This window comes from Lathamus discolor, chromosome 2, assembly GCF_037157495.1.
Source record: "Lathamus discolor isolate bLatDis1 chromosome 2, bLatDis1.hap1, whole genome shotgun sequence".
NCBI classification, from domain to species: Eukaryota; Metazoa; Chordata; class Aves; order Psittaciformes; family Psittacidae; genus Lathamus; species Lathamus discolor.
This window is the reverse complement of record NC_088885.1, coordinates 10,985,042-11,004,676: the sequence shown is the minus strand read 5'-3', so window position 1 is coordinate 11,004,676 and position 19,635 is coordinate 10,985,042. Positions and strand designations below refer to the sequence as shown.

Sequence of the window (19,635 nt, the reverse complement as noted above, 5' to 3'; positions counted from 1 at the left end):
CAGGACCTTTGTGTATAGTCCCAAAGACCTGCAAATCTTGAAAGGATCATATGTATTTTAAATCAGCAGAGAGAACGTGGATAGGGGTGCTCACACCATGTACTTCAGGTTGTTTTTCATATCTAGGCATTAGCCAGTCTTACAATGACGAAGATCAGATGTTCTAAATTCAAGTGGAAATCCTACCCCTTTCTGTGACTAGAGGTAAAAGTCCCTAGGCAGGTAAGCAGGCAGAGAGCTTGCTGACTACGCAGCTCTTCAGCCACCCTCTCTTCTCAGTGCCATACTGTCAGCCTTCAGGAGCACAATTTCCAGCCTCTGCCCAGGTCCCTGATGTGGCAGATTGAGGTGCGAGAGGTATCAGAACAGCTCTGCACATTAGGTCAATGAAGGAACAGAGTACTCCCTATGCTGGGTCATTTTCCCCTTCCAACTTTCACCTTTTCTGTGACCTATGTTCCTGAACGGCTCCTATGGCACGAGACAGAAGGAAATCTCAGCTGGGAATATACAACTTCCTTGAATTCTATGCATTCAAAAAAGTAAACTATTTGGTGAATTTGAGCCTCTAAAGAAATGAAGACTGACAGAAATATCAATGGGGTTTTATTTTCCAAGCTAATGGACCTGGAACTGTTGAGAAATTTCATAAGAACAAGAAACTCTAATTTCCCATACTCCTTTTTTCATCCCCTTCCCAACTAAGTCACACAGGTCTAACATTCAAACGACCAGCCTAAAGTACCTTGAAACCACTTTATATGGATTTACGCTTGTAACTGAGTAAGGGAATATCAATGCAGTACTCATTATTCCTGTTGCTGCATCTCTTGCAACTGTGAAAAGTACAGTGGGCCCTGGCGTGCACTGTAACCCCCACTTTGTCAGACAGTGCTCTTCAATAGCAACAATGTAAAGCCACGCAAGGACAGCCAGGAAGGTCTGTAACACAGGAAAACCTGGATGAGAATCTTGAGGTTGGTTTGGTGCTGAAGTGATTTGCCATGAATAGTTTCCAAATAGCTTTAAGATGTGCTTGGGCAAGAACCTCTTTAAAGCACAACCTACCTTAAAAAAATCATAGTGGTTTAATCATTCCCCAATTTTAAAGGAAGCTGTAACTCCAGGACTGGAAATTTTAATGCCAAGTTTTGTCCTGATAAATTTTTAAATGGCTCTTTTATGAATCTGTTGAAAAATACATTTATATTGAAAACAGCAAGTGATCCTTAACTATAACATTGTAAATATGACACTGAGCGGAGGTTACAGATGGAACAATAATCTATCTCACAGAACAAAGCTTGTCAACGAAGTGGGATGAAATATTGTAACATAACCTAATTTATTATTGCCTTTTCATCCATCTTGTTATATTATGAAAGTGTCAAAGTTCAAACCTCGATATTTAATCATTTAACAGGACGTTATTCAATGCTGGAGCAAGCATTGATGGCATAACTCTCATACCAATGATATCCACAGTGTTTCTCTGATACCTGCTCAATTCAACCCTGCCTAGAGAATTGGAAAATGTGAAACTCATTAAACTGCTTCCTGTGATCCTTTTCTTTTTCCCTTTTCTTGGTGAAATAACCTTCTGATGGCTGCCCCCAAAACATTAAACACTTTTGTTTCTAGATCCTGGAAGATGAACAAACAGTAAGGACTTCCTTGTTGCGTAGTGAGAGTCCTGTTTTAAAGCCTTAATTCCTTTGGCAGTATCTCCCATGTTAAATGCATACTGTTTGTTTAATGCCATAGTTGCTTGCACACACCAGCCCTTCAGTCAGCAGTCAACAACTGGCTAGTAAAAGGTTTTTATATTAGGAAAGCTGAGCTCTAAGGCTTGATCCTGAAAATGCAAGTGAGAACAATTCCAATAGTTATGATTAGCCCAAGTGATCAAGTTACTTCTCACTGTTACAAGCACATACATCGTTGTAGGTGATCAATAAATCAGGCTCAGGCAGCTAACTATGCACGTAATTGAGATGAAAAAATTCAGAGTCAAATAATCATCCTGCTTCTCAAAACCTTTACTTGCTATTATAGGGTTCAACCCTATATAAACCGCAAACAATGGGAAACTGTCCACTGATTTAACTGATAAAATCCTTAAGTGATCATAGACATGATCTTTGCAAGCCTGAAGTGCTGACCCAATTCTGCTTTCCTTAAGAGCCACCAGTAAAGCATCCATTGACTTCAGTGCAAGGAAAGTGAGGCCAATGCTGAGTATTTTCAGAATGCAATTCCACTTTCCCTTTTCTTTTTGCATTTCTAATTAAATTTGTAAACAAACTCATATAGTATGGAAAATCGACAATATATTCTTTTAACAGTGATTTTTTTTTTTCCCCCAGAAATGGTATCTTAAAATAGGCAGTCCATTCCCCTACAATCACTCACTGCCTCAAAGCTGCTGTATGGCATTCTGGGACTTAGGAAGCTAAACAAAAGATTTTGAAAATTTAAAGAATTAACTACATACATGGAAATGTCAGAGCACACTTCCTGTAAAAGAGCTCAAGTGTACAAAAAGGTAAGCACTGTTGAATGCATTTTCTTAGTGGTGCAAACAAAATAGAAGGAAAACGAGAACATCCTTTTCTAATTTTTCTAATATGACAAAGAACCTTGACTTCCAATACTCCTTTCCATATTCCAACACCTAGTCAGCATCTTGTTTACTTTCCCTCTAAAATTCACACTGGAACTGCAGTCAGTATGAGGAAGTCAGTCACAGAACCAGATTTGGTAGCAACGTTCCATTCAGTAGACATATGTACAAATAAATCATGAACGGGTCAATGCCTATATAGTTTACATGTAAGGGGAGCCAGATCAGGGTTTAAGGTACACAAGCTCTGGATTGGTTTCCAACACTTATCTGCTGTGCCACCTTGGACAAGGTTTGCCAACTTCCTCATCTGCTGTTTCCCCATCTGTAAAACTGTGCTAAAGCACTCAGAATGTGTTCAGTATCTGCAATGGAAAAGTCATACCAAGAGACGCTGTATTATTAGTGTTTTCTCATCGAGGCACGGACAATGTCTCACAAAATATGCGCAGTTCTGCAATGTAAATTCCTAAAATACACAAATAACCTCACTTTGGGTTAAACAAAATGCTCCTCCATCCACGTTACAAGGTATCATTGCAGAAAAAAAGAAATAAGACACAAATGACTGCACAAGAGATGTTCACGGCATTGGAAATCATGCATGACAATTAGCCAATGCTCCACAGCAAAAGAGTATTCTTCTGATTCCCCTTTCCTTCTTCGGGAAGTGTTAACATCATGTAGTTACAGTTAAAAATTGGCTACATTAATCAAGGCACTAAATCTCTAGTCAGTGACTGTATTCCTATTTTTCAGCTGATGGACTGCCTGAACTCAGATCCAGCTTTTTCGCATACACCCTGTTCTACCTACAACACTTCAAAAATAACCCAACCATATGCTGTAAAAAGCAATGAATATTCAATTCCATTATTTAACATTCTGTTTACATAAGGTCACTTGTAACACTGGTGACTTTCAGCCCCCAGGACACCTGCATTGACTACAGTGAGCTACTGCTGCTTCAGATGCCACTGAGTCAAAGTATGTTCATTTCATTATACAAATCCTGATGCATGTTCCTTAAATACGTACAGATGGAGTTTTGACTGATTTACTTTTCCTTCTTTATGCAAAATGCAAATAAAACCACGTACTGTCTCCCAGTTTTTCTCCAATTCAAGCCCAGGTTTCCTGTTCTCCTCACACAATGGTAACCTCCCCATGACAACCTGCCTCTCCTTTTCCTCTAAAAATAGGAATAATACAGCTAAGATCCCTGGTGACGATCAAGGCCAGGCTGGATGTGGTTCTGAGCAATCTGATCTAGCTGAAGATGTCCCTGCTCATGGCAAGGGGATGGACTAGATGACCTCTGAAGGTCCTTTCCAACCCAAACAATTCTGTGATTCTGTGATTCGTTCCCTCCTGCCACCAACTGCTGTCACAACCTCCTGGTGCTCTTTTGAAACACTGTCCACTTGGCCTTTACACGCAAAGCATCTCAGCTTGCCTCTCCTTCATCCAAATCCTGCTCAGGACAGCTGCAAAGAAACCAGTGACTATAGCAGGATTATGTAGATTTACTTGGAGAGGGACCTTTTACAAGGGCCTGTAGTGACAGGACAAGAGGGAATGGCTTTAACCTGACAGAGGGGAGATTTAGGTTAGAAACAAGAAAGAAATCCTTCCCTATGAGGGTGCTGAGGCGCTGGTACAGGGTACCCAGAGGACCTGTGGCTGCCCCATCCCTGGCAGTGTTCAAGGCCAGGTTGGACGGGGCTTGGAGCAACCTGCTGTAGTGGAAGGTGTCCCTGCCCGTGGCAGGGGTTGGAACTGGATGAGCTTTAAGTTCCCTTCCAACGCAAACCATTCTGTGATGATACTTAGCAATTTCTTTGCTTGTACAAACTAAAGATGCAAACATACAAAAACGTAACTGACCATAACTACTCCCTCCAAACACCACTTGCTTTTTAGGCTTCTAGCACAAGTCCTCTAACATTCTGCAGAAGCTCTGTAAGCTTTCAGTGCCCCCAACTACTCAGCTTCTGCCCCCCCCGAACGGCACTGGCAGCACATCTCTGCCTCTAACCACTTCAATACCCAGTTTCAATAAGCCACAGCCAAGTTTCCAGCCTGCAAATGGGGCAAAAGCTCATGGTCTGACCCTGCTGAGAGACAGAAGGATAATCTTCAGGGCGAGGAAAACAGCTGGGGCTGGTAATCCCTGAGGCCAACTCACCAAAGTTCCTTTGCCAAAGCGGTCCGACCACGAGATCTTTCTGGCAGAGCTCCTTGTATTTGCACAACAGTAGAGCTCTGATCCTGCACAGAGCTGCTGGACATCACAGCAATGTAAACAGTAAATAAAAGTAACGCTCACAAGATTCACTGTGATTTCCATCACTTCTGCTAGAGCCTTTCCAAGGCATTGCCTCTCTTTGCTCAGCTATGCTGACTTCTATGAACTGTAAGTAGGGTAAGTTCCTATTTCAGCACAGCACAGCCCAGTCTCTGTGCCAGTAAGTTTTGCCTCCATCTTCAGCTGATTTCAAGCGTATTGACTTGTGGTCGTTAATATATCGAGGATAATGTATCAATGCCATGTTTGGTGCAGAATTCATCATCACAAATATAAAACATATGCACAGGACAAGCAAATGTTAGTCAAATAAGCCATGGAAAAGTGTTGCTACATATTAGAGGAGGGACTACACCATGGAGCATCACATACCATTTTATCTTCCAACTTCTACAGCACAAAGTGCAGCAGGAAAATATAAAAGATCTACAGCATACTCATTATCTGCTGTTATTAGTAACAGACTGGACAGCAAAATGACCAACTGCATTCCTACAGCAAACTTCTCTGCTCTGCAATTCTCTTTTGATGCTCTAGAGGTGGTCTCATTTGCTATTCAAATTTTAGCCTCCTCTCGGTTACAGGCAGGGCCTGCCATCTCTTGAAGTGTTTAACCACAGCAGCACCATCGTACGACTACGTGGGCACATATAAATCCTGATGGCATTCATGTACCTCTTTCTTCCTTCCCTTTCTCCTTCCTCTCCTCCTCCAAAAGAGTGGGTCAAAGGAGTGTCAAGCAGCTTTCTCACACTTAATGCTGTTAAGTCAGCTAATTGAATAAACATTTGTTTAACATTTGCTCCTATTTCACTAATGCACTGTGAGAATGAGAAGAATTTTATCCCCCTTCTCCCCCATCCTCCCCCTTCCTCAGGAGTGCCACTAGCTGTTATCACAGTGACTAATGTGCTGTATGTGGCCATTATAGTCTTCAACTCTGAAATTACACCCGGGATGAGCGATAGGCTCTGCCTGTATGCTGATTGGAGTTGGATGATGATTGATTAGAAGAAAGTCGGACTACGTAGCCATGCAAAAAGAACTGCACTAAGCCACAAGCTTAAACACGAAAGAGCATTTCACCAGTGGCTTCAGAGCTATGAGATGTTTTCATACAAACATTTCTCACATCCAGGTTTCAGCATTTTATCTTTATTCTTTCAAATCCTGAAATTGCTTGGATAAGAGGGTTTTATATATATATATATTTATACACATTTCTAAGAGTAGCCTGAACTTTTAGGGGAAATTGAAGAGGCTTTGTGTCAAGTACAGCTAAATCCAGCCTTTCTATATCAAACCCCTGCTAGAAAATTACTGTGCAGATGATAAGGCTGAAAGATATAATAAAAAGTGACTCTACTCAATTTACACTGCAATATTGGTATGACTGAATATTTTTCATTCAGGTGACTGATAAAATCACTAAACTGTATTGCAGATAAATAAAGGAGGCTTCTGTCAAGAATAAACACCATTAATCATGAAGTCTCACCCTCTGAGTGGCTGTGCTATGCAACTGCACAAATGCACCATCACAAGTGGCATGTGACCCGGTGCCTCCTTTCTTCCCCCAGCTCCCTGGTGATGCTGTCTTCTTAGGAAACTTTCATGTTTTTCCACTGCCTTTACAACATTTGCAAGTCCTGTAACGCCTTTTCCATTCGAGTTTATGCACAACTGCAACCCAAATCTAAATTTCAGTGATGATACAGTCAGCTGAAAACTGATCCCGTGAGACACAGTGAACCAATGCAGACTGTGGCCGCAGCGCTGTAAATCCAGCATTACAGCGAGAAGTCTGTAATGAAACAGGTGAGGATGAGATCTTTGCAATTCTAAAGCTGAAACAGGCAGGAAAACGTTCTCAGCTCTGCCAAGCCCTCTTCCTCCTTCTTTCTCTCCCAAACCACATTTTCTTACTGGTTTTATTACTTAGATTTGTGATTTCCAAATAGGTGCCGAGTTTCTTTTTGAACCTACAAATGCAAAATTTCTCAGCATTGCAAATCTACCCAAGGAGAATCGATGGGTCACCTTCCAAAAAGCAACTTACATGCTAAACCTAGACATGTGCTGAGAGAAACTGTTATCCAGCAAAAACACAGTCATACAAAACGAAACCCAGACAACTTAGGTAACCTTTTTGTAACCTGTTTTAGTGCAAGTGATGATTCAATAGTGGCCATGCTATTAAGTTGGAATGAAGCAGTGCCCTACACACTAATGAGGTTAAAAAATGTAGTTAGGTCTTCATGTTAAAGGCACTTAGCAAGCAGTTGCTTGGCAAAGACCAACTGTGTGTTGGAGCAGAGGACTAATCACACAGGCAGGAATCAAATCGACTGGAAGAATTAGGAGACTTGCGGCCCCGAGGAATGTAATTCATGCAGAAAAGCAGTTGTCAGAGGCAGGCCAGGGAACTGTGTGGGAAGAAAGCAAAATAAACAGCTCAACAAAGAAAACAAAGACGCTCAAATAGTGGCTTTTCTAATGCTTGAGTACACTAAAACTTCAGTGGGGCACATGACAAAAAGCCCATCAAAGAAGACCTCTATACAAGCAATTCATTGCTGAATGGTGCACCGGTTCAAAAACACTCCCAAAATGCCTGAAGGTCTTTAAAAAATAACCTTGAAGTCATTATGCATGACAGAGAAAGTGCACATACATACAGGTATGTATGACTGGGAGAAGAAGAAAAGCATCCAAATGGGACAAACCCACCAGAGTTTAAATGGTTTCTAGAATTACTTGTGAGTTCGCTCTCTGCTGTTCACAGATCAGCAGGGGATGCAGCCAGCATGCAAAGGGCTCCTGCCTATGTGCAGCAATGCACTCAGTGCAAGAGCACTGCTAATAGGGATCTACTCCTGCAGTACCAGGACCAGATTACTGCATCCATCCAAGGGCATTACCTGACCAGAAAGAAAAGCTTGAGGCTGATCCTGAATCTCAATAATACTCATGTGTATTCAGGGGAAGCTTTTCTTGTGACGGGTATGACTTGTGACAGTAAAATCAAACTTTACCGATACATACATGAATTCCACAAATATCTTCTCTCAAAAACCAGCAATTCCAATTAATGGGGTTTTACTCCCATAATTTAATGGGTTTATATTTTCGGAGAAAGAAGTGTTTGGCACTTTAAGTGCTGAAGTACCCTTCCCATTTCATTCATTCACTGATGGTTTTTCTAAGCTCTCCCTAGCTCTCATTGGAAAACGCCATGCTCACTATTATTTCAGCTGATTTCAGCTTCTCTTCTTTCCTTAACTCCTTCCTCCCACTAAGGCAGGAATTCCTTCTCCCGGCAGAGCAGCCTCAAATGAACATTCTCGTCAACGCCTGTTCTGCGATGCCAAGAAACACTCTTCTAAATCCAAAACCACAGCAAGACAAACCCCCCAGCTTTCATTTCCAGTGCCTACTCTTAAGTCACGTCCCCAATACTACAAAAAGATTTGGGGGAAGAGAGAAAGCTTTTCTAAAGTCATAGGATAACATAAATCTTAGCTGTTAAAAACTAAAGCAAGTTGGCAATAACAGAAGTCAAAATCCAGTGACTGAATGCCTCTCCTATTGTACTTGCTAAATTTGTTTGTGAAGGGACTAAAATTCTCACTTTAAAGGACTACAATTCCGACAGGAACAGTGATGTGAAGGTTCAGCGTTAATCATTTCTGTTGGGGTATGGCTGGATTTCCTTCACATCTCTGCACTAACACTAGCAGAAAGCCCTGATACAAGAATTAGTGACTATTACTCAACAGAGAGAGTAGCAGCTAGAATTTCTCACCTAACACTACTACTTGCAGCAGAAAAAATAAAGCTATACAGATGTATAGAAACTTCTGTATAAAATCGTATGCATATGTATTTCTGCATAAAATACACAGATTATTTTCTGAAATGACACCCCACCTCCCCAGGGCAAACCCATGATTTGGGGAAGAAAAATCTGTTTTTGTAGGTGAGCCACGGATCAGCACCAGCATCCATGAGGGCAGCAGTATTCACAGGTACCTGAAGCACAAGTTATGCCTAAGATAATGCTGCTAAGTTTGGTGAGGGGAAGGAAGTTATTCTGCTAACACCCACTTCTTGTGTTTCCTCTGCCAGCATTGAAGGTCCGCATGTGAGAGCTGGATGGGGGGCAATCAAATCAGAGAGGGAAAACACTCAGTTCTCACGTGGGGCTAAGCCAGGCCACCTTCTTTATTTGACCTTGCAGGCACTGAAAGCCACTGTGGTGCTACTTTATTTGCTCTACAAATTGTTTCTCACAAATGGTGAACATACAATGGCTGTAACACCACACCCGTAAGAAGAAACAAGAGATAAAGGCTTCACATTGTGATTCTTGCTCCATTTGTGCACAAAACTAGTTAAAAATTATTTATTGGGCAAAGCTGTAATTTTAAACAACCTTAAGAGCTAGAAATGAGTGGGGACACCACTCCTAGTGTGACTGTAGGTGAAAACACATGAAAAACATGCACTAAGAATAAAGTGAGTGAATGTTCCAGCTGCACACTTTTTAGAGAAATAGTAAACTCTGGTTTTAAGTCTTTGAGGTAAATGCACTATCCGTAAGCTGCAAGCATTGTTAGTTCTCTCAACAGAGTACGTAGCTAGGCATGCAGATGAAAACCCCAAGAGGAGTAAACTGTCCAACTTGGGACACAACTGCACTACCAGGACAACTTACATATACATTTAATCATGGAGTAACAGGTTGGAAGGGACCTCAAAGATCCTCTGGTCCGACCTTTCTAGGAAAAGCATGACCTAGACTAGACATCCCAGCATCTTGTCCAGCTAAATCTTAAAAGCATCCAAATTTGGTCCCTCAGCACCTCTGCAATTCAGTCTGATCACAAGAGTAGGAACACAGTCCCCAGAAAAGGTGCCAGGGTGGATGTCTGACATCTGAGGAATGCTTATGACAAACCAAGAGAGAGGCAGCTCCGAAAGCTTTCTTGGTACTGGCTTGATGATGTACGGTGACAGTGATCCTCCAGGGTGAAGCAGAGAACACCTGATTGGCCCTGGTCATCCAGCTCCTGCCCTCCCTGCCGAATTTGTCTACAGTGTAGTTAAATGGGGCTATTTCTGTTGGTGGCCTCTATAAAGTGGACTAGACTATCAATCTTTTCTTCCACAGGCCAGTGGAAAAGGCATGATAAATCAAAGCCGACTTCCAACAGGAGATACAGAAAGATGTGTATCTTTAAAGAGACAGCCACTTAAATCTGATATGTTTAGAAATTCTCCCTCATGCCAAATACTCCCTAATTTTCTGCTGATCCTTAACACCCATGGTCACGGCACCTCATAAATAATGCTTTCAGGAGGATAATAGCTCTGTTCCTTCAGAAGCTTTGTATTCCTCGCTCATGGGCTTCAGGATGCTTTGCCTCTGTGTGTAACCTCTGTGGGGTCTCCAGAACATTACCCTATAAAGTTGACTATAAATGTAGTTCTAACCTGCTGTAGGTTCAGACCTACACATTCAGTGCTGGAAGAAACCAAGCACTGTATTCTTGCCTGGTCATTCATGACAACTTCATATGGCCCAGCTTCAGTGAAAAGCTGCTTCTAAAATAAGGTCCTAAGTCCTTCCTTGGTCACATAAAGCACCTAAGAGCAACAAACAGCGTATAATTTTTCTTTACATCATTTCCTCTCCTAATCGATAACATCAGCCACAAATGTTGGCCCAGCCTACCCTGAGGCACACAGATAAAACACCCGTTGAGCACATTCCTTTGGGTGGAATTAGGGCCTTTTTTTTCCTAGCATCATATAATAAAGAATACCCAAGGGACTGCTGGTTAGTATCAGTATCAACATCTCAGCAGCACAGCTGACACCAGCTCAAGACCCTGCTTTTCTGTTACAATAAGCAAACAAATACAGACATATATATATAATACAGTGGGTTGAGTTAGGGGTGACAAAAAGGGACACAAGGCGTTATTTAACTTCTGGGTTTTCTTCCTTTGGGGAAAAAGGTCTGAACTAAATTCAATCCATACTCCAAGATTACAGGACATGATGTTTCTCTTTGGGGGAGGAGAGTCTCTAAGTCAGGGAATGATTGCACGGAAGTATGATGAAGATGCTCTGTGCTCCTACACTGCAGATGTATTCATCGCTCGCATTACTTCCAGTTTATACCTACTCTCACTTTAGGGACCTCCAATTCACAACACAGAAATCTCACCAGTACACTTTTAAAAAAGAAGGCAAAAAAAAAAAAGAAGGCCAAGACTGTAACATTTCAGTTCTCTTTGAAGCAAGACTTAACATGAGTGGAAGAATTGTACTGAAAAGAAAAAGGAGTCTGTCACAGTCCAGTACCTCACAGGCCACTGCAACAAGTTTGACAGCGGCCTCTATAGAGTTGGCTTGCTTCTGGTTCACTGCACGTGAATACCACAGTCAATATCTGCTCACTCGACTAATACTGCTGACTACAGCACAAAGAACACAGGAATTTTGTCCAAGAAACCACAGGCTCAGAGCCTCTGAATGTGCACTATATTTAGAGCCTGCATTCTTTGCAGCTGATAACAGAACGAGATAGTAGAAATTTCAAGCAGCAGAACTCTAGCATTGCAGCTACTCTATGTATTTTTGGTTAGATGTTACATTAAGGTAATAATCCATACATTCTCAATGATTTTGCCCATGAATACTTTTCCTACTTGTTTTGCTCACATCTTCCCCTCTAATTTTCCATCTTTCTCACACTGTGTAGCTCCTTCCATTAGTTTTAACTGTAAAGATCTAGAATGACTCAGTCTGTGACAAATGTAAGCAAAGACAGTCACCCTATTATGTAAAGAGGACGAATGGTCACACAAATACACACACCTGGATGCACATCCGCACACAAGCAGCGTCCTGAAAGCTTGAAGTCATGCTTAGTTACTCCTCAGTCTACAGAAAAGTGTATGTGCAACACGGTGTTCCAAGGCATGACTTTGACGGCCATTCATTTTGCCTCCATCATCTCTTAATGCTGGTGTGAAAGCCCACCTTAAGGAACCGCTTCTGGCAGCCGAAAATTGGCCCAGGCACCACTAACTGCCCAGATGGGGTACACCAGCTAAGTGGCAGTGCTGCTGAATGCTGACAGATACCCCACTGCTGATAAACCTAGAGCTCTTTCTCTGCCACAACATAACCCATACAAACTTCTTCAAGAATCCCTTTCACTGGATTGGGCCCCACAAGACACACCTGTGCCCCTCTGCCTCTTCAGCAGGGCTCAAGAAATCAGTTCCCTTTAGACCAGCAGACAACTGTTCCTGAGGACCACTGAGAGCTTCCTTCTCTTCTTCCTCCCTCCACATCACCCTGGAAAGCTGTCCCATGAGTTGTTGCTCGTACCAAGGGACCGTATCGTGAGAGGTGCAGCTGGTGGAAGCATGCCTTTCTCATTAAGGCTGGGGGGCTGCTGCCTCTCAAGAGCTCTTCTCAACACAAAAAAGAGAGGAAAAATTGGGGGAAGTTTCCACCAAAGGCTTTTTAACAAAACCAACCATTGCATTTTACAAACTTTTCCTTCTGCATTAAAAATCCCACCAAATTTTTCCCCTTACTTCAATCTGCTGTAACTTCCCCAGCCATCCCGAAATCAAGCTGGCTGTCGGAGAAGAACAAAGAGCCTCTGTTAACGCAATATTTATCTGCTGCTATTGTTTCCCCTTTATAAATCTGTAGTTCCTTGGCATTACAATTAGCTACTCCAGAGAAAATGATTATGTCACAAAGTATTATCCGCCACAGAAACAGATGAACGATGTGAACCAAATGTAATCTGGTGCGCTTAGAGGCAAGTCTGTTGACTTTCATATAAATGTGCTTGCTAAATAAAAACGGGCACGATTTTTAGCAGTGAATCCTTATTTGATCTAGAATTTATTTGCCAGCAGAAATGAACTTTCAAATAAGATACTGTTTTCTCAGTATTGCTAGTAAGAAGAGAACAAATCTGTGAGAAATACAGAGGAGCTGAATTGAGCGTGCAGAAATTTCAGACTTCAGCTTACCCAAACAAATCAATGTAATTGAACTCATGTAAAACAGTTGCATTCAAACATAGCTATTTTAATTAACATTTTACCTGTTTTTTCCCCTTTTACATACCTCAAAAAATCTAAGAGATTCACTAAGTTTTCCTCCCCTGCAGTTCAATATATGCCACCCATAATTTGCTTTCTAAAGTTTTCCCAGTTTCAGATAGGTTTAAAAGCAGTCTGTTTCTGAAGCTACTCTACAAGCTGCTTGCAAAGGAGAATTTATGATCTGCAAGTCGCAAGGTAAATATAACTAAACAAGTACCAACAGCTAAACAAAACACTGATTCACTATTTTAAATGATGCAATGCTCTATAGCGAGTGAGTTCTGGTCTAGACTCAGGCTTCCTCTTCCCTGCTCTGTAAAAGGCCTGGCACTGAATGAAAACCATCTGCTGAAGTTTATGTGCAGGCATCTGGCCCTGCTATTTTACTTCTGTGAATTACCATTGCCGCGCTGCTCTGTCGCTAAGAAAGGAGGGATACATGTTGCTTGCAGAGCCTACAACACGCATATCCATGGCATATAACAAACTCTGAATAACCTTAACAAGTCACCAGATCGTGCTGCTCCCTTCTCAGAGACTCGCTATAAAAATCCTCCAAGCTATTAGCAGCTGCTTATTCTGGATATTGCACTTCACTTCCAAGGACAGGTTTCTTGGGGTGCTTCCCATTTTATACAAGATTTCTCCCTGCTTACCTAAAAGGCTTTCATGGATGGTTTTGGAAAGCTGTAGCTAGTCATCTTTTCATGTCCCAGTCTTTCTTCTTCAACGGCTCCTGGCTAAACCATTAAACCCGTTCCAAGTCTTAAAGTAATTAAAGCCAATTCAAGGAGTGATGTTTTTCACACCGGGTGGGGCTCTCCTTCCCACTGTGAAAGGATCAATGAACACTCTGACAAGCCGATGGACTCCTTGCCAAATCTCCAACTTAGAGGTACACTGAGGTAAAGCAGCAGGTAAAAGACTTAGAAGGTTTAAAAAATTCAGGAAAGAGAGCTTAGGAACAGAAGTACAAATGAAAAAGAATCTAAGTACCAGTGATGGGGCTGGGAAAGCCTAAATGTCCTATCGAACGTATGGCAAGCAGTTTCATTATCAAGCAGTTTCATTATTTTGTGGAGCCAAAGCTTTAATCTTCTGGCATTTGGACATGCCTCATTGTACTACATGGTCCAAAATCAGAGGCTGATGAAAGCTGAGAGTCTGGACCTGACTTTCCTTTCCTTTTCACCCTTGTGTAACTGATGACTCCATAAATCAGATATGAAATAACATATCTAAGGATCAGACTCTCTTTTTATCAAGTTGAAGCCAACTGCAAGCAGAACACATGCTTTGCTTTAGGACCCAGTGCATTCACACAGCCCAAAATATCTGTTCAAGGTTTCCATGTTAGGCACATGCACAATTATCTGCACATTCACCATTTCATGATGTAAGACTGCCAAACTCTGATGCCTCTAGCCTCAATCAGGAGTCAGAAAAACGGAGCTTGAAGCAGATTCCTAGGATCAACAATAAAAGACAGCAGCTTTACCTTGCATCCCCTCTGGCCATAAGCATATGGGTAGCATCAGTGCACCTTCTCTTAGATCTACCTGCTCACACTCCATTACTCACAGTCCAGAGGTAACGTAAAATGGGATGGCAACAGAAAGAGAAATGGAGACTAAAAGGATGAATGTTTCAGAACATGCATGCTGTAGCTTCTCATTCAGCCCGAACATTTTAACTTTCTACTAGCTTACATGTGTTAACTGCTTGGAGACATACACAGGCCACCACGCTGGAGTCATTCCTGACATTGCCACCAGTCACCTCTGCAGGAGCATGCTTTCTTCACAGACACATTACTGGTGACTGGAAATATCAGGTTAGATAGCCTCCAAAGGCTGACCAACCCCACTGTGAAATGGAGCAGACTGGGAGCAACCTATTAACACAACTCAGTAAATATGTGGAAGGAACAAAGGAATGTCCACAAATGGTAGCTTTCTAAGTAGTCACAGTTAAATACACCAGCTGGGGAAGGCATCCCACTACTGGACGACCAGCAAATGTCTAGGGTCAAAACATAGTTCAGCTTCAGTTTCTCCTTTAGTAACTTACTTCAGAAATCAATTCTGAAAATTAAGGAAGAGCTAGACAAAAACAACAACAAAGAAGAACAAAGCAAGAAGTGGGATTAGTAAAGCCATGCTTTTGGTATGTTTTAATTGTATGATGTTTAACAAGCAATTTAACTTGCTAGTTCAATCAAAAGTAGCAATAGTTAATTCTAGTTTACTGGGGTTTTTCTTAAAGCTTCATGCCTTAAATTTCTTAAATTAATGCCCTGAATTTGGAAAAGAAAATAATAAAGGAATACACAAGCTCCAGCTCCAATTACACTGTTCATATGTTGCCACCAAAGAATAACTTCAGTTTCATACATCTTCCCTGAAGTATAAACCGAAGATGTGCTGTAGAAATTCAAGGATAACTACACAGTCCTAACAAACAGGTTTTGGTAACACAAAGTGACACATTTCAGTACATATTCATAAGGGTTGGGGGTTATTATTGGGCTGTAATTGCAGTTGTTCTAACACCTAATAAGCCATGGCTGGAAAAACAAAGGCAGGTTAATTTGTGATTTCCTCTACTCATTCAGAGGCAAATTAAGTGTCAAACAGCTAATACAGAACATATTTCATTTTATGAGATTTTAATTTAATTCTGCACCATATCGTTGATGCCTTAATGTAGGGTGGTTTATCTAAGAGGAAGAGCAATTTATAAACCTCTTTCAATTGAAATCTTTAATGATAGGATACGATAGCATAATTACAGCAATGCCTGCTAGTCCTACTATACATAAGGATCTGTCAGCAATTCCATCATAAACATAAACCCTTTTTTAGGGGTTTATAGCTCAAATGACGAAATTTGGCTCCAGGCTGAAACTTGGGATACAACAGTTCTGCCCATCAGCAATTAAAACTACAGGAGATATATACGGAAATATATATACCTCTTTGAGCTGCAAGTATGTAAGAGCCCTGAAACACCTGAAAAATTCCTCCTTTCCCTTTTCTTTTTTACTTGGCCATTGCTCAAAGTTACGTGCACACACTGTGGGTATCACGCGGACAAGGCCCGTTCCATGCTTTTTCTGCACTTGTATTATACCTAAACTAATTCCACTAAGGCTTGACAGGTTCTGGAACACATTTCTAAGAGCCTGGATAACTGGAATGATGTAATTTTTTCCCCCCTTTTTTTTTAATTTATATTACACACACACATTTGAGAGCATCACGAAGCTGAGGAGAAATCCACCATACAACAAAATCATTGATAAAGCTGTGGGTAAACATTCGTATCCCGAGTGGTGTCCTTGCTACTTTATCTCAGAATTCTCAACTAGCTTCCCATACCCAGTTCTTATTCCTTCTTGGATGTTTGTTAGGACAGCAGTTCAAGTAATGGCTCCAAATGATCCCAAATCTAACGCTCCTAAATCATACCCACACCAGGCTCTGTAAAACTTGCAAGAAAACTGCTGGGTGTTTACCTCATACATACACTGAAACATAATCCTGGGAAGTGCAAAAGTGTAACAAAACCAACATCTATGAAGAAGCTGTTGGGAGTCAGTGATCAGCTCCTCATTCCAACGGTGACACAAACCAAACGAGCAGAAGAATCGATGGAAGTTAATGGAAAATTCAATGGCTGGTATCAAGGAAATTTTGACTTTGAAGCTTGGGCTGATATCAGAGTGTATCCTAAAGCAGCTGCCTGCAGTCGTATCACATCACACCAAGATCTCCTCACCTTTAACAAGCCTCTGCAGGACCCGGCTGAATCACGGCTGCCCCGGGGGTATGGCAGGGAGCATGGCGTACAGTGCGTAGCACATTTCCATAGGAGGGGCATTGATTTTGGCATCAGTGGGGACTAACACTGAACACCAAGTGAGGCATTTTCAGCACCTTTTGTGCCTCTCAGGAATTCTGGCACTTTTAGCAGCACAGGCTGCTAGTCCCAGTTTCCCATAAAACGACAGCACAGTTTGGGTTGGAAGGGACCTTCGAAGGTCATCTCGTCCAACCCTCCTGCAATGACACCTTCAACTAGATCAGGTTGCTCAGAACCACATCCAGCCTGGCCCTGAACATTTCCACCATGGGGAGCCTGTGCCAGTGTTTTACCACCCTTGTTGTAAAGAATGTTTTCCTCACATCCAGCCTGAATATCCCCTCTTTTAGTTTAAAACCACCATCCCTCATCCTACCGCAACAAGCCCTGCTAAAATGTCTCTCCTTGCCTTTCTTACAGGCCCCTTCTAAGAACAGAATGGCCACAATAAGGTCTCACCAGAGCCTTCTCCAGGCTGAACAAGCCCAACTTGCTCAGCCTTTCCTCATCCAGCCCTCTGAGCAATTTTGTGGCCCTCCTCTGGACCCTCTCCAACAGGTCCATGTGTTTCCTGTGCTGAAGACTCCAGAGCTGGACACAGGACTGAAGGTGGGGTCTCACCAGAGCAGAGTAGAGGGGTAGAATCCTCTTCCCTGACCTGCTGGCCATGCTCCTTTGGATGCAGCCCAAGATAGGATTCCCTGCTGTCACCCGAAGTGGGGAACAGTGATCTACCCACCCAAAAGCCTTGCCTGCGGGCACAGGGTGCAATGGGATAGGCTGGGTTCATGGGGCTCAGGCTCCAGAGAGGGCTCAAGCACAGCCAAGCCGGGTCCCACATGGCACGGGATCCAGAAGCCTCCATGAAGACTCAGAGGCAGTACCCAGGTTTTGGGGGACAGTCCTTATCTGATGGAGGTTAAAACACCTCCTGGGGCATCCTACCTCATCTGCCTTGCACCAAAGACAAATTCCCCACTAACTTCAGAAGGAAGCAAGATCACCCCCTCCAGCTTCCCAAAGCATCCAGCAGAACATTCACTGCACCACAAAATCTAGGATGGCCATATGCTGACCGTCTGAGCCTGCCACCTTCAGCTTACAACCGCTTTTAGCAGCAAACTGTATTTGAATATATTTTACGATGTGGTTGACTGCGGTGCAAACAGCGATGCATCAGAGGAACTCTTGAGGAATAAATCACAAGTTTCTGTACTCTCTATAAATACCCACTTTTCCTCTAATGCCCGAGAAGACTGCAACACAGATTGATTACTTACCTCAAGGCAAATCTGCTCTGAAATTACAATGCAGTAATAGAAGACTGACCCCAAAAAAATGTGAGTAAAATATTGTGTGTGCACTTGGGCATGTAGTTAGGATTGTTAATATCAATTAATTCTGCTCACAGAGGAGGACTTGTTTTAAAACAACTTCATTTTTCTTCTGCATATATGTAATTACACAGCTGTAACTAATAGCCATAGCAAAGCAATCTGCCATCTAAACAACTAGCATTATTCTTCAAAGTATTACTCGTGCTTTTCTTCTTGTATTTTCTCAGTATGAGAGGTGATTAGTAGATATGATTAAATGTATGTATCAAGCCTTTTAGCAAAGTACCAAGCCCTGCTTTTCGGCTCCATTTTTAACGGTATATAGCAGTTTTCTGGACACAACTGTTTTATTCTGCAATGCTGGTATCCGTCTCCCCACAAAGAATAAGATATTTATTTCTACAGGATTTCACCACTACCACCCTTTTCTAATGCACGTTATCACTGGTATTCATTTCTTTTATCTTTGTGTAAACCATGTGCTCTATCACATTTGCCATTTTGTTTGGGTGACATTCCCATCAATCAACCGATTGCCTGTGTATGCACACAACAGGGACTAGGAAAATTTACCAAAAATTTCATTATGCTTCATAGCAGTCACTGGGAAAACAAAATCGTTGGCATGAGAGGGAATTTTAGCTGTGAAGAATCCCAAGCCTAATACAGACAAAATACATGCTTTGTCTGGCTGTATTTCACAGGGTTCAGCACTTCCTAATTTAGTATTTATACAACAACAGCACACAGAATAAATGTCAGCAAAACACAGAGGTAACACTTGCCAGACACCTATTATAACAGGAATTCCTCAGGAATCCAGCCTGGATTTTGCTTCATGAACAGATAACTTCAATGCTTTCCAGAAGTAAGTCTTGCCCTCCAGGAAGGCTGGCAAAGCACTCCAGGGGAATTGCTCTGAGAACCGCGAAGGCTCATATACTTGCCCGTTCTTCTAGGCTGAAGCAAAGGGAACCACTGAATACTCACACATGCAGAGGAGGAATGGGAGATGGTTCGTAATGGTAGCGTCCCTCATGATGTCTCGCATCAATAGGTACAGGAGGGTGGAATGCTGGGAAGAGGTGAGGCGGATCTGAAAAGACAAGCAAGGTTCCCAGGTCTGAGTATCTCCAACAACTCTTTACAAACAACATTCATAAGGACTACACAGGCATTGAAAAACATGTGTCAGCAGTGCCATGGCTGCCGGGTCGCGTTCTCCTTCCCTGCTGCAGTCAGTCAGATCTGCCCAAGAGGACAGTCTGGCCCACAGTGTTTGCATGGATATGTACTTACTAATTTCAATATTCTCTTTCCATAGCCTAAATGGAAAGGGACATAAAGAAGTCTTCAATA

At 42.1% G+C, this 19,635-nt stretch overlaps 1 protein-coding gene across 5 annotated transcripts in view; it reads right to left on the bottom strand.

Moving 5' to 3' along the window:
- GLI3 (GLI family zinc finger 3) overlaps positions 1–19,635 on the bottom strand; it is a 209,470-nt gene that overhangs the window by 76,391 nt on the left and 113,444 nt on the right. For all 5 annotated transcript variants that reach the window (XM_065665709.1, XM_065665708.1, XM_065665710.1 and 2 more), the window contains one exon: positions 19,267–19,372. In XM_065665709.1, the coding sequence (XP_065521781.1) occupies positions 19,267–19,372 (106 nt within the window). The remainder of the gene's footprint in view (positions 1–19,266; positions 19,373–19,635) is intronic.